This window comes from Aulonocara sp. 'chitande type north' Nkhata Bay, linkage group LG5, assembly GCF_057382095.1.
Source record: "Aulonocara sp. 'chitande type north' Nkhata Bay isolate Kocher_YH1m ecotype deep benthic linkage group LG5, A_spYH_male_GT1.1, whole genome shotgun sequence".
NCBI classification, from domain to species: Eukaryota; Metazoa; Chordata; class Actinopteri; order Cichliformes; family Cichlidae; genus Aulonocara; species Aulonocara sp. 'chitande type north' Nkhata Bay.
Genome location: NC_141348.1, coordinates 23,222,789 through 23,238,598, shown reverse-complemented (window position 1 = coordinate 23,238,598; position 15,810 = coordinate 23,222,789). Strand labels below are relative to the sequence as shown.

Here is a 15,810-nt window from a genome sequence, read left to right as displayed (position 1 = left end):
TCAGTGTTATTAATTACACCTGTGCTCTTCATTTTATCACCAGTGCCTCGAGGGCCTATCAGCTGCACAGTTTCTCAGACACCCACATCACAGTGTGCTGTAACACATGGGAATTTCTAAACATTTCCCAGATGTCACAAAACCCACCATTGCCCCAGTTCAGGGAATACTCTTTTAAAGTGGTTTAGTTTGTGGAGATCCTATTAAGCATAAATGCATTCAATTACATAAACTATGGATGTATAATCTTTAATGAAATAACAAACCTGTTTTTAACTCAATTAAAACAATCTTGATTGGGGTTAAGTAGATGTTCTCTTCTTACTATTTTAGTTTATCTTGATTTTGCAAAGTACAATATGAAAACAAATCAGTTCCTGAACAGTAGAGTTAGAACGTTTTATTGTAGCATAAGAGGACAATCTAGCACCTAGAGACAACAGGGAGTGGGGGAGGAGTGCAAGACTGGAGGAGATCAGTAAAATATGCAGGGCAGAGACTATGAAGAGCTTTAAATGTTATCATGAGTATTTCATAGTTCATTTGTTGTGGTACAGGCAGCCAGTGTGGTTGATTAAGCAGACATGTGGCATTTTCTGCTGACTTTTGGAGTTCAATGATCAGTAGAATTCAATAAAAAGTTTGCATGAATAAGTTTATAGTATATTTATGGGCCTCCACCGTTGTGTTGTTGAGACCAGACTGAGTTCATGATGTTGGGACTGTCTTTTGCAGAACTCATGGTTCTTTTTCATGAAGACAACTTTTTACAACAGGCTGTATGCTGAAAGTCATTGACATACTGTAGAAAGAATTTGTGACCAATCAGACTGCTCCCTGATGGTACTACATAACACATAGAAGTATTCTTGCTTATGACAACACTGAAATTGTGAATAATATGTTGCATTACACTAATGCACAAGCAAAAAATTAAACATGTAATGTAGCACATGCAATTGTTTTAATGGAGCTAGAGCATTTTTAGGACAGGTTCAAACAACAGTCACAATAACAAGTGCTGAGAAAACAACTTCTTAAACCAGCTCAGCAGGTTCACCCAGAGACAACTAAAAGCTACAGATTTACTTAAATTATTTTGAATGAGTCAATCACCATCAGCTTCAGCATGGGTGCAACTGTAAATGAAAGAAATCCAAGTGCCACTGTGCCCGACACAATGTTACATAAAACTTCTGTTATGTGCAAAATTACTTGGTTTTCAGGAAATGGTTGAAATTGTTTTTCAGAACTTAGTAACACTTGTGCAATACTTCCCTGCACAGATGGGGAACAAAGTAAAGCATTTGTTGCGTAACAGTAACATGGCAAATGATCATTCTGGACTGCATAAACGAGAGGAAGTAGTTTAGCATAAATCAACCTGATTTATCATGTAGATACGAACTGTACCACGACGCATAATGGCAAATCAGAATATTATCACCATCATTGTAGTTCAGTCAAATAATTCGATTTTGGTCTCTGGATATGACTAAGCCACATGGTGCTTCATCCCGGCATGCGGTGTTGGAAGAATCACATAGCAAGCAAGACTATATGTTTGTTTTAGTTAACACCAGAGCTAAATACTATAATTAACTCCTCTGCACGAAAAACTATCCTTTGTCTAACACATGAGCATGTGGCACAAATACTGCAATCTGGGACAGTGTTCTTGCAGAGAACCTGAGTTAAATGTGTATAGACTGAAGGCCATTTCTTTAAAATTTGCTTTGAGAACTGGCAGCATTTAAGGAAGACATAAAAATACAAATGAAATGAAACACAACAGATTTGCGATACAAATAATCAATTTGGCATGCATGACTGTGACTATATGGGGTGGCACAGAGAGACTGACATAATTAAAATGTTGGATGTTTTGACCAGTTGTACCTGAATTTATACCATTTCACATTTTCTTTACGTTAAAGATGTCATTATGTTTCACAGCCCAGTACAGCATTTCTGGATATTTGTCTTTTCATTCATTTGTATTTTACTGCACGTGATTTTCTGTCCCCTTTAAAGTTACAGTGTGTAAAATCTCACCAGTGGATGTCAGTAGACTGCAGTCAAATAATTTTGGTTTTCTTGCCCCTCCCACTTCAAGTGCATGATGGTAGCTACACTAGGTGCTGTACTACAAATAATTCTAGTGACTGTATATTGCCAGCCTGTTTACCTCAGCTGTCAATACGCTGGGTGAAAAGCGTCCACGTCTATTTACGCTGGAGGAGGCTGTAAAACTTTATGAAAGAAGTTTAACATGATTGATGAGTCAGTAAAGCTCATTTCTGTCTGATGACAGTGATACAGAGGTGAATTCTTAAGGATATTATTTTAACACTTTTTTTTTAATCAGAAAGTGTTGCTGTTAGCTTCTGTTAGCTTCTGTTAGCTTCTGTTAGCTGCTGTTAGCTGCTGTTAGATAGCGTTAGTGAAACTTACTTTGAAGTGGAGATAACATTGTTGGACTCTGAAACACCAAATAAACTCTCATACAATGTGAGAATGTAATGAAACTGTTTATCGGAAGGAAAGTGTGATTCTTAGGACACTTGAGTCTAACATTAGTTGGCATAATTTTATCTTATATGCAACTATTGCTGTTGTTTGGTCGGCTCGCTGTCAGCTGTCCTTAGAGGGTGGGGTCACATGTCTGCTGCTGACAAGCATGTTCGTACATATTTTCAGGAAATGAGGCTTGAGGAGGAGAGGTGGTGGAGATGAGGGAGGGGAGACACAATAAAAAAGAGATTATGAAAAAACACATGTACAAATGTTAAATGGTTATATGTAGCTTGAAAGATCAATTTATGATCTTTAAATTACAAAGGTGACTCTGTTCATCTGGATGAGGCTGCTGGCAGGGTTTTCGCTAATGTGTCAGGAGTATTGAAACAGTGGAGACGCATTTTTTCTAAACACAGCATCTCTGTGGTTTTCAAACCCCAAAACAAGCTGTGCCAAAAACTGGTCCACCCCAAGGATCGGGTCCCCCAGGACAAACAGAGTAATGTAGCGTAAGCTGTTAAGTGCCACGAGGGTTGCCGTGATTTATACATGGGGGAAACCAAACAACCTCTGGCTAAGCGGATGGCACAACACACAAGAGCTAACTCGTCAGGCCAAAACTCCGCAGTCTATTTACACCTACAGGCCAGTAGACACTCAATGATGAGGATGTACACATCCTGGACAGGGAGGAATGCTGGTTTGAGTGGGGAGTCAAGGAGGCCACGTGAAAAGGGAAAGACCATTTCTGAATCGAGGGGGCCTGAGGGTACATATTTCACCATCTTACAGTGTTGTGATTGCAGACATTCCCCAACTTTTTGAACGGTACTCATAGCCATTTGTCAGTGATCACTGATCAATGCAATGGTCATGACAATATGGATATTATTGATCAAGAAACTGACTTCACAGCCCATTGTTCGTTAGTGTTGCTAGTTTCATTCAATATGTAAATGTATTGTTTATAAGGTTGGGGAAATGTGCAGTCAGCTGATACTGAAGGAGTCACTTGGATGAATGACCTAACACTTCTTCTCCCACTAAAAACGCTACGTCCAGATGAACAGAATGAACTAGTACATGGCCGGTCTTTAGCCACATATATAAAACATTAAGCAGAACATGGATGTCCATCTTGTATTCAAGATGGCAAAGCAACATGGCGGCTTTCACAACCTAGTTCCCGCTCCCATGTGTAATTTCAATTTGCTGGAAGACGTAATTACACACATCAGTGTGTGTTTATGACTACAACATTGATTGCTTTTCTATTAAATAACCTAAAAATTACTTACTGTACCTTTAAGAGCGGGGCATCTTAGAAAAAAAGAAAACTGATGATCAGTTGACCATTGGTTGAGAAATCAAATATAATGCTGTTCTTCAGAAAAACAACAAAACAAAGACTTTCTAGAATATTTCTAATACGATACATTATTTTACATCACTTCCGGACTAAAGCTGGGTACTACCCATCACCTTTACGTTTCCTGCAGTCTAAACCGGAGGGCATAGGGAGACGTGGCGTCTGTAGCGGAGGGGTGTTTGCTCCTCAGCACGCCGACTTTCTCCAGCATGGAGCAGCCACACAGTGAAGGAGGAGAGCCTGCAGAAGCTGCGCAGCACCGCCCCCCAGCGCCTCTGCAGAGTTTCCGCTTGACACCCACGGCAGCCTGATGGGATGCATGCGGAATGTTTGAGGCGGGCTCTTTTGGAGGACCCAGGTGTTGGGACGGCGTCCAGCAGCTATTAGGGCTTATCGCTACAGTGTTACAACACATCAGCATTACCTGGCGCTGAGCCACTTTGGACGCAGAGGTCGACGGGCACGGCTCTCTCACTCTCTTTCGCTCTGCTGATGAGTGGAGAAGACTCCTACACGGAAGTTGTTGTTGTCGGATGGCATCTCTTTCCCAGAAGTTCACAATGAGGACGGGCGTCTTTCTGCTCCTTCTCGCAGTCTTCACCTGTGGACTCGCGCAGGTAGACCACGATGACGCCCCCGAGGAGCTGCAGGTGGAGACCTTGGTGAGTATTACAATGCAATAGCAGCAGCTCTAACACAACTGCAGCCACAAAGATGCATGAGTATTAACAGCTAACTCTTCTGACCAAAGGTGAAACCCGAAACTTGCTCCATGCTTTCCAGAATGGGAGACACGCTGCAGATCCACTACACGGTGAGTCCACGGCTGCTGATGTGTATCGCTTCACTGAGATTTGCGAGGAGAGAAGCTGAGTGCGTGCGCGGTTCTTGTCTATGTGGCACCGTGTGCGTGAACCATGTGGACCTGCGCTGTGTTTGTGCATTTTCGTACACATGTGAATAAAACAAAGGCTTTGCCGCGACTGAACGGCTCTGATCGTCAGCCAGTGCTTCACTGTGTGCTTTAAATGTGGTTTTATGTGGAGATCCACTCTGATTTTACTGTGTAACGATGGGGCGGTGCAACACGTCAGCAGTAGCAGTACCAAGACCACAGCTCGTAGTTTTGCCACTCAACCTGAATATAGAAACTTACTGATTAATTATATAGATTTCAAGTGGCTAAAAACTATGTAAAATTGGCTTTTTAAAGTACATAATTTTGCCATTACAACCCAGAAGTCCAAATTTAACTGCTGCAATTCTTTTTTTCACCTGGAGTAATAATTAATATAAAAATTAGTTAGTTTGCTGATGCCTCACAGGGAATTCTGGGTTCACATCCAGTGTGTGTGGCATTTGCATTTTCTCTCTGTGTACTCAAACTTCCCACAGTCCACAGGCAAACGTGTTAATTAGTGCTACCAGTGCTGATGCATAATATCCGCAGTGGGACACATGGCTGCAACAAACCTTACATGGTCTTGACTTTGTGTCAGTTTATCAAAATCCCATTACTTCTATCTCTGAGATCACTGTCCTCTGCTCCTCCAACACGGGTCCATCTTACGGCAGCAGTTGGTCAAGTGGTGACTTTAAACTGGCCCCTCGGTGTGAATGTGAATGGTCATCTGTCTCTCTGTATTAGCTCTGTGATAGACTGCCAACCTATCCAAGGTGCGTTCAGCCCTCCCTGCCATCTTGAATTAGATAAGTGGAAGAAATGGATGAACAGATAATAAAAAATACAAATACAAAAAAAAATCTTGTGCTTCAAAGGTGGCAACAACTCACAACAAACGTCGAAAAAGACAAAAAACTAGAAAACTGTAAGCATCACTGTTATACCCATAAAAATAAAACTGTATACAACAAGAAATTAGACAGTTTGAATAGAGAATAAAACATTTGCTACGCTGTTACACCCTGGTTACTCAGTTTAGGCAAATGAAAAACATGTTTATTTATTATGAATCTTTAAACTTACATTTTGTTTTTGCACCTCTCTAGTTCACCTGGTGTTAAAAAGACATTCATTAAGGGTTCGATTAGACTCTGAGTGCTTTTTAATTGTTAATTAACGCTTCATGATTTAGCTCTTTGTGGACTCAAGTGACACAGATGGCACAGGATTGCTTAAATGAAAGTGTGTTCAAAGAATCTGCTGCAGGGAAATATTTTGCTCATGTCTGACTCATATTTGGTCATTCGTTTACCAACATCCATCCATCCATCCATTCGCTTCCGCTTATCCTTTTCAGGGTCGCGGGGGGCGCTGGAGCCTATCCCAGCTGTCATAGGGCGAAAGGCGGGGTACACCCTGGACAGGTCGCCAGTCTGTCGCAGGGTCGTTTACCAACATTTATATTATAAAAACTGATATATGGTGAATTTTTTTTTTGCAGAAAGTTGCATAAAAGCTTTATATATTTATTAGATAACCAACTGGAGCTACAGTAGCTTTGCTTAGCTGAAAACAGAAATAAGAGCTAGTTTGTTTTGTCACAAGTAACAAAATTTGTTTCTAACATCTGTAAGTGATGTGTTGTGGATGTGTAGAAAGCTGGAAGGCAGATTTTGTTCCGTTAGCTCCCTCCTGGTTCCCGTCTTAGTGCCAAGGTAATCCAACCACAGACATGCCTGGCAATCAGTCTTTTCATCTAACTCTTAGCAAGACAGTGAATTACAAAACTGTCAGGACCTTCCTTTAAGGTGTAAGCACTGTGGCTTATTTTCCCAGACATGGATTAAGACGAGTCCTAGACGAAGAACTTTTTGCAATAGAGAAGTTAATTACTAATCTTTTCAGGGTTGGCATAGACTTAATCCACATCTGAGAAACTCACCAAGTGAGTCTGTCTTCTTATTGCATCAATAACTCTCTCACACACACACACACACACACACACACATACATATATATATATATATATATATATATATATATATATATATATATATATATATATCCTATTCATGTAGCCCCTTCCGCCGGGGTTACTTGCGTAGTAGCATTCCAATCGGTGGTAATCGGAGCACTAGGTGCGGTGACTCCCAAGATAGGCGAGTGGCTCCAGCAGATCCCGGGAACAACATCGGAGATCTCTGTCCAGAAGAGCGCAGTCCTGGGAACAGCTAAGATACTGCGCAGGACCCTCAAGCTCCCAGGCCTCTGGTAGAGGACCCGAGCTTGAAGGATAAACCGCCCGCAGGGGCGTGCTGGGTGTTTTTTTTTATATATATATATATATAACACCCAGCACGCCCCTGCGGGCGGTTTATCCTTCAAGCTCGGGTCCTCTACCAGAGGCCTGGGACCTTGAGGGTCCTGCGCAGTATCTTAGCTGTTCCCAGGACTGCGCTCTTCTGGACAGAGATCTCCGATGTTATTCCCGGGATCTGCTGGAGCCACTCGCCTAGCTTGGGAGTCACCGCACCTAGTGCTCCGATTACCACGGGGACCACCGTTACCTTCACCCTCCACATCCTCTCGAGCTCTTCTCTGAGCCCTTGGTATTTCTCCAGCTTCTCGTGTTCCTTCTTCCTGATATTGCTGTCATTCGGAACCGCTACATCGATCACTACGGCCGTCTTCTTCTGTTTGTCTACCACCACTATGTCCGGTTGGTTAGCCACCACCATTTTGTCCGTCTGTATCTGGAAGTCCCACAGGATCTTAGCTCGGTCATTCTCCACCACCCTTGGGGGCATCTCCCATTTTGACCTCGGGACTTCCAGGTTATACTCGGCACAGATGTTCCTGTACACTATGCCGGCCACTTGGTTATGGCGTTCCATGTATGCCTTGCCTGCTAGCATCTTGCAGCACTACGGGCAATATATATATATATATATATATATATATATATATATATATATATATATATATATATATATATATATATGTATTGAATGACTTCTTGTATTTATCTTTAAAGCAATAAATGTGTTTTGTGGTTAAAAAGACAGTGTTTCACGCTTCTTTAAGCTCAAACCTGCCTCTGTAAAATATGCACCCACTGAAATCTCTCAGCATTTTTTAAAAATTCTCGGCACCACCTCACTCTTCCTGTTGAATGTTTTCAGGGTAAACTGATGGATGGAAAGGTGATTGACACATCTCTATCCCGGGATCCTCTTGTTGTCGAGCTGGGGAAGAGGACAGTCATCGCTGGTAAGTTATCGAATGACAATCCTTAAGAGCAGCTCTGTCAGACTGATTAGCTTATATTACATAATTAGTGGTGGGCGTGCTTTTTATACTGATCGAATGTCTCTGTACAAATTTCATATCAGGTCTGGAGCAAAGCTTGATTGGCATCTGTGAAGGGTAAGTGAATAGCAAACCAGTTAATTCACGATGCATGCCGTCACAAATCAGAAATACCAAAGTGGATAGTTTTGAAGTGAATCTGAGGAATGCTTCCTGTATGTTTCTGTTCTCTCATTCAGGCAGAAAATCAAAGCCACTATTCCCTCTCACCTCGCATATGGAAAGAAAGGTTACCCTCCAACAATTCCAGGTACTAGACTAGAAATATCCTACAGCACATGGCAGCGTGACAAATATAAAATCAATATCATATTTCCATATGTATATATAATATAAAGGCAAATTTGGAAAACCCTATGGGTGTCAAATCCAGCGAAGTCTGTTCCAGGACTACAGCTTTAGGTGATCTGTTAAAAAAAATGCTGAGTGGATGACAGATGAACGACAAAAACAGCAAAAGCAACTGTTTCCATGACGGAGATTCAAGAGTCTTTATTATAATTATGCAAGCATAACAAAATTAAGACAATACTCCCTCACGTGATGCAAAAACTTCTGACAGAAATATAAATACAAAATACAGTATTTAAACATTAAATATATACCGACCCGTATTTAAAAGTTTATACATAGTTATGACGACAAGATGACAGGTCATACAAAGTTTGGTTAAAGAATTAATGATTTACAGGAATCACATTTCTGCAGCGACGTGCCCACACTCTCTGGCACCATCATCAAAACACCATAAAAAGAGATCATTTGTCCAGTAAAATATATGTAGATAAACACTTGACAAATTAAAGGAAAAAAAGTATAGGAGGCATCTTAGTAAGCTGCTGTTCCACCACACATCTGAATACCAGGTTTCTAAGATGTACTTTTATTACCCATCAGCCATAATAGGCTGATGGGGTATAGTCGTCACACTGTTGGGCAGCTAAATTTGTGAATGCCATAACTCATGAAGTCAAAGGAGCTTGCAAAGAAAAGCATCTGGACTTCTTTAAGTTACTTGAAGACGTTTCACCTCTCATCCGAGAAGCTTCTTCAGTTCTAAGGTCACTCATGAACTGACCATCAGTGGTCTGTTTCAGTGAGGTTTAGTAACTGAAGGCCTTCATCATCAGTAGAAGTGTTTTACCATAAGATAAAGGCGATCACTCGTGGCTTTTCTTTCAGCTTACTATCACCTCAAGAATATATCAAGGATAAAAGATCTGATGTCTCAACAGGACCTGGAAAAACTAGTCCATGCATTCATCTTTAGTAGGCTTGATTACTGTAACAGCATCTTTACAGGTCTACCTAAAAAATCAGTCAGACAACTACAGCTCATTTAGAACTCTGCTGCTCGAGTCCTCACTAAGACCAAAAAAGTGGACCACATCAGTCCAGCTCTGAGGTCTTTACACTGGCTGCCTGTCCGTCAGAGGATAGACTTTAAAGTTCTGATGCTGGCCTATAAAGCTCTGAATGGTTTAGGACCAAAATACATCAGTGACCTCCTGACCCAGTATGAACCTTCCAGATCCCTCAGGTCATCTGGATCCGGTTTTTTATCAGTTCCCAGAGTCAGAACCAGACACGGAGAAGCTGCATTCAGCTTTTATGCTCCTTATATCTGGAACAAACTCCCAGAAAGCCTCAGATCAGCTGAAACAGTCAGTTTATTTAAATCCAGGTTGAAGACTCACCTGTTCTCAGCTGCATTTGAATAAAACACCGAATCCACACGTTTAAGCTTAAATTTCAAAACTTACATTTTAACTACTGATTTTATCTACTGTTCTGATTTTACTGACTGTTTTTTAAAAAAAATCTATTTTAAATCATGCTTTTTATTTGTTTTTGTTTTTTAATGTCTCTGTAAAGCACTTTGAATCACCTTGTTGTTGAATTGTGCTATACAAATAAACTTGCCTTGCCTGAGAGAGTCTGATCATGCCCTCAGGATGAGCTGCACCCCCCTGTCTAAGCCTTTCTGCTACATGGGGGAAACGATATCTTCTGATGTGTCCTGATTTGATTCTTCCGAGTTAATTTCTGAAAATATATGCAGAGAGGCACTGCGTTGCGTGGAAGCATTTCATTACATTGTTTTTGTTTCTCCAGTTAACTTTTATATGTTTTTCCCCTTTATTTTCTGACTCATGTAACATATAATCATAAACAATAGATATAACCTTTAAGAGCTTTTTGCAGAATAGTGACTGTGATATGGATCTGTCCTAGGTAATGCTGCTCTGGAGTTCGAGGTGGAGGTGATTTCACTCTCGCAGCAGACGCAGTGGCAGAGGATGGTCAACGATGTGTTCCCCCTGGTGTGTTTGGCCCTGGTGCCCACTCTGCTGGGCTTGGTGGGACTTTACCTCTACAAAAAGGCCAGTGCCCAGAAGGCTAGCAAAAAGAAGGCCAAGGATAAGAAGATCAAGAAGAAATAAGGACAAATCACTGAACTATTTAAATAAATGTTTTTTTAATTGAACTTGTTCTTTATGTTTGTGTTGAATTGAGATGAGATGGATTTAGAGTAGGTCCTTGTCCATTGGTAGTATGCCAAGACTTTAAAGGCTGTTATGTGCTAAGTGTCCTCTCAGGACAAACAGAAAATTGCAGGTGAAGAACCTGAAACTGACAGTGCTTGTATCTGAACAGGCTCTTTCTAGGAGGTTAGGCTCACACTGTATTCAGATCTCAAATCAAATGTATATTTAGTCCATGCAGCATGCCAGCTTCAAACATACATACAGAAGCACTGTCCTGCATTGATCTGACAGGTGGAAATCATCTTGGGAGCAATTGAGAGAGCAGAGAACAGCAAATACAGTGACATAGAAAAGTGGAGTGTGTGGGTAGGATTAATAAGAAAGGTATTTTAATTTTGAAGTTCAACAGCAAAGACTCACAGGTCAAATATTAGTATCTAGTGGGATGTGTCCAGACACACATCATATCATCATCCAGGGAGTTGGCTGTCATAATCCTGATAAATTTCCTACAGTTCAGTCACTGAAAAGAAAGATCACATTTACTTTATAGCAATACTAATTTGGGCAACTGGTAAGCTGTAAACCAATGGAACAGCAGACTTTTAGATGTTTATTTATTACAAAAAAAACCCTCATTTGTTAAAAGTTATTTCACCAGAAGAAGCATAAAGGGACTGTTTAGAAGCACCTGCTTCACATCCTCATGTAACAACAGCGAGTTTAAACCACCTTTTTTTATTTGGGCCTTTTGTTTGAAAATATTTTAAAGACTCTCTTTTGTAAGGACCTGCTCATTCGTGTACAGAGAAAGGACAGGAAGCTTTGAAAGATGTCCACTGAATAGGCTTATGTTTAAAGACACATTAATTAAAAGCCAAATTGTGGTGTGCCACTAAGAGATATTCTCTGCGGTACTGATCATCACCTAATAAGTCCATAAATAAATTGGACCATTTTTCCTTTTTGAAGATAACTCGCATGAAACCCCAAGATCAAGTTGTAAAAAGAGTCATGTGGACCTTAATCAGAATACAGTCATGAAAAATTATTCTAATGTGGTATTATCAGCATTTCACCTGCTTTTCTTTTGAGCACTACACTGTCCTTTAAGCACAGTGACTCATAATGTCTTGTAGCTTTATTGCAACTACACAGCCAATTTTGGTCTAGTTAAACACTGTTTCCTGGAAAAGAAAGAGTGTGCCAGTATAATAATACAATACAATATAATAATAATGATGATGTAATATAGTAATTTAATACAATTCTGCTGTCAGATTAAGAAAATATCTTCAGGTACTGGTGTTATTATCCATACTGATATTTATATAGTGAACTTAAAGGCCATTTTGCTGTGAACCCCAAGTTTTATATATTCATACATATGTATATATATAGAGAGATAATGTGATTAATTTATTTGACTCTCATTTCAATAACAATTAGAACCTGTTGTTTAGCTAGACAAATCCAGTTTTTAACGGGCTTTAGTCGCAGGTGAGCTTGTTTTAATAACCGGTTAGGCCGATGACACCGCCTTTGCCGTTCCAGCATTGCCTTAACTGTTAACTCCGCTCACTCGGGAGACGCGTGGAGTTTTAAGCGCGTTTTGATATCCCTCCGCGAATTTAATGTTGTTGTTTTTGTTATTTCCCATAAAAAAATCAATATTTTTGCTTTTGTTTCAGCCTAGTGCACAATAGCCACATTTCTTTTGCAAATATTGAAAAGTAAAGCAAGACATCAATGAACTTTGTCGTTTTGTTCGTAACATTTAGAGGGCGGAGCATCCGCACTACTTCTCACGGTGCAACCTCTTCCGGTCCTCTTTCCAGCTTCCCGTGCAACATGGTGAGTGTGTTTCACTGATGGCCGAATCATGAAAACAGAATAAACCTATGTTTTAGTCGACTAGTGGCACATAATTACATTTCTTTGGGTATTTTAATCCCACGTGTAAGTCACAAAACTGAGAATTGATATTAACTCTCATCCTGGACGATTAAAAATGAGTTTGGGCCTAATGCTAGCCGTTAGCACGCTAGCCATTTTGTGCATGTGTTCCGTGTGCTAGCAAAGGATAACGACGGTGCAGGTTTGGGCTGTAACATAGCTAAGAGATGCGGCTAAAAAGAAAAGCCACATCACAGCGATTGACAAAGCAACCGATAAAATATAACAGTTCATGGTTAAAAATGTGTTTTTCAGTAAGCCCCAACCGTGACTTGAGTCAGTCATACCGTGTAAGAGTGATAGATGATTGTACAAAACTCAATAATGATTGATGGCATTAGTTCATACGTGTATGTGGAACTAGATTGCACGTGCATCAGTTTAAGGGGTTCCCTTAAACTGATGGTTTATAATTCCCTTGGTTTATAATGGAGCACTGTAACAAAAAAATAATTTCCCCCAGGGATCAATAAAGTATTCTGATTCCCACTAACGTTGAGACGTTATAGTAAACTAGACCGTCAGTTTGAAGCGACTGCTTTGTGGCCAGTGTTAATAACTGGTGTGGCTGGGTGGTGGTGAAAAGGTTTTGAAACCAGTGCTGATGTGGGATTTCAAGGGGAAAGCAGATATATTCTTGTGATTGTTAATTGTTTCCACCTTAACACAGCTGAATTTTTGAGACTGCCTAATGTAGTTCTGTTTTAACATTTTACTCAGGTTTACTTTGTCATTGGTAACCCTTAATGTATTTTGGCAGACCAAGAAGAGGAGGAACAACGGTCGTGCTAAGAAGGGCCGTGGGCATGTGCAGCCCATTCGCTGCACCAACTGTGCCCGTTGTGTCCCCAAGGACAAGGCCATCAAGAAGTTTGTGATCAGGAATATCGTGGAGGCGGCAGCCGTGAGAGACATCTCAGAGGCCAGCGTCTTCGACTGTGAGTGTATTGTATTGTACTTAATTTCATAAAACCCCCTTTTCATCCCGATGATTTGACTCATCTGTACCTTTGTCCACTCTGCAGCATATATTCTGCCCAAGCTCTATGTGAAGCTGCACTACTGTGTCAGCTGTGCCATCCACAGCAAGGTGGTGAGGAACCGCTCCTGTGAGGCCAGGAAAGACCGCACCCCACCACCCAGGTTTAGGCCTGCTGTAAGTACTATTTAAACACAGTTCTTACCTCCTGTTGTGTAGCTCCATTAAGTGTTTAGAATTATTTTTGTATAGCACCTTAATTAGGTAGATAATCTCATTACTAATAACAGGAACACAAAAGTATAACTTGGGCAAAGTTCCATCCGTGGTTACACCTGTTTAATCTAAGAATGTTTCTCTTTTACAGGCTGGTGCACCAAGAGCTCCTCCGAAGCCCGTGTAAAGCAGAAATTGAAAATGCTGTAAACCTGACAAATAAATGGAGAAATCTTCACAAAAACATGAACGTGTGAAGCTCATTAATTGAACGATGTTTACTCATAGGAAAGACAAACTGCTCAAATATTTTATTTGGAATAACTTTTTTTACAGTACAAAACTAACAGTAGCTTAAGATCAAATTATGCAAATGCAAAATTACATATGATACATTTAAAAACGCTCTGCGGTTACTTAAAGCGATATCAGACCACTTGGAGAGCAGGGAAATGCAGGTTAGAAAAACTGAAAAGAACAAAGTGCAACAAGGAAAGTTTAAAAACACGGAATACCACAAAGCTGGAGTTTATTTTTGTAAGTATAGGCTAAAACTGGAGTAGACTGTTTATTTGGTTGTCTTTAAGATTAAAACAAAGGTGGCTGGGTGTAAGCTGAGGAGCAAACAGCATTGGTACCACATGCATCAGGTTTAAAAGCACATTACCATTGTAGCACACATGAATTAATGGTGAATTTGCTCCACTAATAATGCAGAACTTGTTAATTAAATATCCAAATTCTGTCAAAGAACTGAACCATTGAATAGAGTAAAACCTTTTTACTTTGAATGTTTTTGTACAATATTTCACTGAAGGTCAACAAAACTGGATACATCAAATATTAAGTTATTTCAGTATTTTTCTTTGGCTCCTAAGTAGCATTACCCAAGTCCTTTTGATGAATTAGTATTTAATGGATTGTTGGTAAAAAAAAAAAAAAAAAAAAGACTAGTTTTGGGCAGGGTCACTGAGTGGTGGGTTGAGGTATACTCAAAACATGGAGCCTCTTGCACTAACACAGCATAAAGTTTCACACTGAAAATAAATTTGAACCGTTTAGACATAAAACACATTTAAGACCTCCAGCGGAAGGCACAGCAGCAACAACCCAATTCACGCACGTCACACCAACTGGAGAAAAGTCACGTGGGCCTAAATGAGAATATACACAGTGTAAGATGATATGAAGTGACACTGCTAGCTTTGGTGTTACTGCAAATGTTTTGTAGATTTTTAGACTCCCAAGAAACTTTCAGATTCTGATTTGCAAACTAACGTCAGTCCCAACTTAATTTAACAGTCTGCTCACAAATTAAGGCAAGATGATTAGAATATTAAAGTACCGTAACCTGATGAGAAACAAAAATTTAAAATGTGTTTAGGTTGTGTTACTAGAGTGGCAACCAGATCACCTTACTGCACTTTGACAATAAAGGACTGAAACAATAACCAAACAAATGTAGATCCACTTGTAACAATTAATCCACCATCAAATGAAACAAGCTGAACATTATGTCATGTATTTTCAAAGATCTTCTGCAAAGAGAAAAAAATTTGAATATATCAAGGCTTTAATAACAGCATTATTAAAAGAACAAGAACACCTTGAGGTTTTCTTGTAACTTATACTTTATGTACAAATATTATTTACTTTATGTTTTCATTTTTTTGCCACTGTAGTAGGGAAAAGTGCTTAACAGTAGGAAACAGTGGTTCTTTGGCTCAGCATTGGGGAAATTATTTGGTGCTTATAGAGAACCACGGTACTGCTGATCTTAAAAACAGTTTAAAAATGATTACTATTTTATTTCTCTTTGTAGAACAAAACATCCAGAAAGCTGTTTAAATATAAGTCAAGATAAAGTTCAGTATTCTCAAACACTGACATGACCCAAAATATGCTTAGATCTGACTGTGAAGGTTCTACAGGAAGTAATATTTCTTGGGCATCTATTATGAAAATAGGAAATACCAGTTATAACTACAAGGGAAACTTTACTCAATAA

General features: G+C 39.9%; 2 protein-coding genes across 2 annotated transcripts; both read left to right on the top strand.

The window, feature by feature from the left end:
- The first annotated feature begins 4,044 nt into the window (after window positions 1–4,044).
- On the top strand, window positions 4,045–10,650 carry fkbp11 (FKBP prolyl isomerase 11). Its single transcript, XM_086292272.1, has 6 exons — window positions 4,045–4,551; window positions 4,641–4,703; window positions 7,976–8,063; window positions 8,186–8,219; window positions 8,342–8,412; window positions 10,398–10,650. Exons 1-6 carry the CDS (start codon window positions 4,423–4,425, stop codon window positions 10,604–10,606), a joined length of 594 nt encoding a protein of 197 aa, XP_086148398.1. The 5' UTR covers window positions 4,045–4,422; the 3' UTR covers window positions 10,607–10,650.
- Window positions 10,651–12,362: 1,712 nt separating this feature from the next.
- On the top strand, window positions 12,363–14,046 carry LOC147330577 (small ribosomal subunit protein eS26). Its single transcript, XM_086292271.1, has 4 exons — window positions 12,363–12,505; window positions 13,368–13,545; window positions 13,633–13,763; window positions 13,954–14,046. The coding sequence occupies exons 1-4, from the start codon at window positions 12,401–12,403 to the stop codon at window positions 13,987–13,989; spliced, it is 450 nt and encodes a 149-aa protein (XP_086148397.1). The 5' UTR covers window positions 12,363–12,400; the 3' UTR covers window positions 13,990–14,046.
- Window positions 14,047–15,810: the final 1,764 nt, after the last annotated feature.

Coding starts and splice junctions, on each gene's coding strand:
- fkbp11 (XM_086292272.1), top strand. CDS start 4,423: ATGGCATCTCTTTCCCAGAAGTTCACAATGAGGACGGGCGTCTTTCTG. Junction 4,704..7,975: donor CGCTGCAGATCCACTACACG/GTGAGTCCACGG, acceptor GAATGTTTTCAG/GGTAAACTGATGGATGGAAA. Junction 8,064..8,185: donor GAAGAGGACAGTCATCGCTG/GTAAGTTATCGA, acceptor ATTTCATATCAG/GTCTGGAGCAAAGCTTGATT.
- LOC147330577 (XM_086292271.1), top strand. CDS start 12,401: ATGAACTTTGTCGTTTTGTTCGTAACATTTAGAGGGCGGAGCATCCGC. Junction 12,506..13,367: donor CCAGCTTCCCGTGCAACATG/GTGAGTGTGTTT, acceptor GTATTTTGGCAG/ACCAAGAAGAGGAGGAACAA. Junction 13,764..13,953: donor CACCCAGGTTTAGGCCTGCT/GTAAGTACTATT, acceptor TCTCTTTTACAG/GCTGGTGCACCAAGAGCTCC.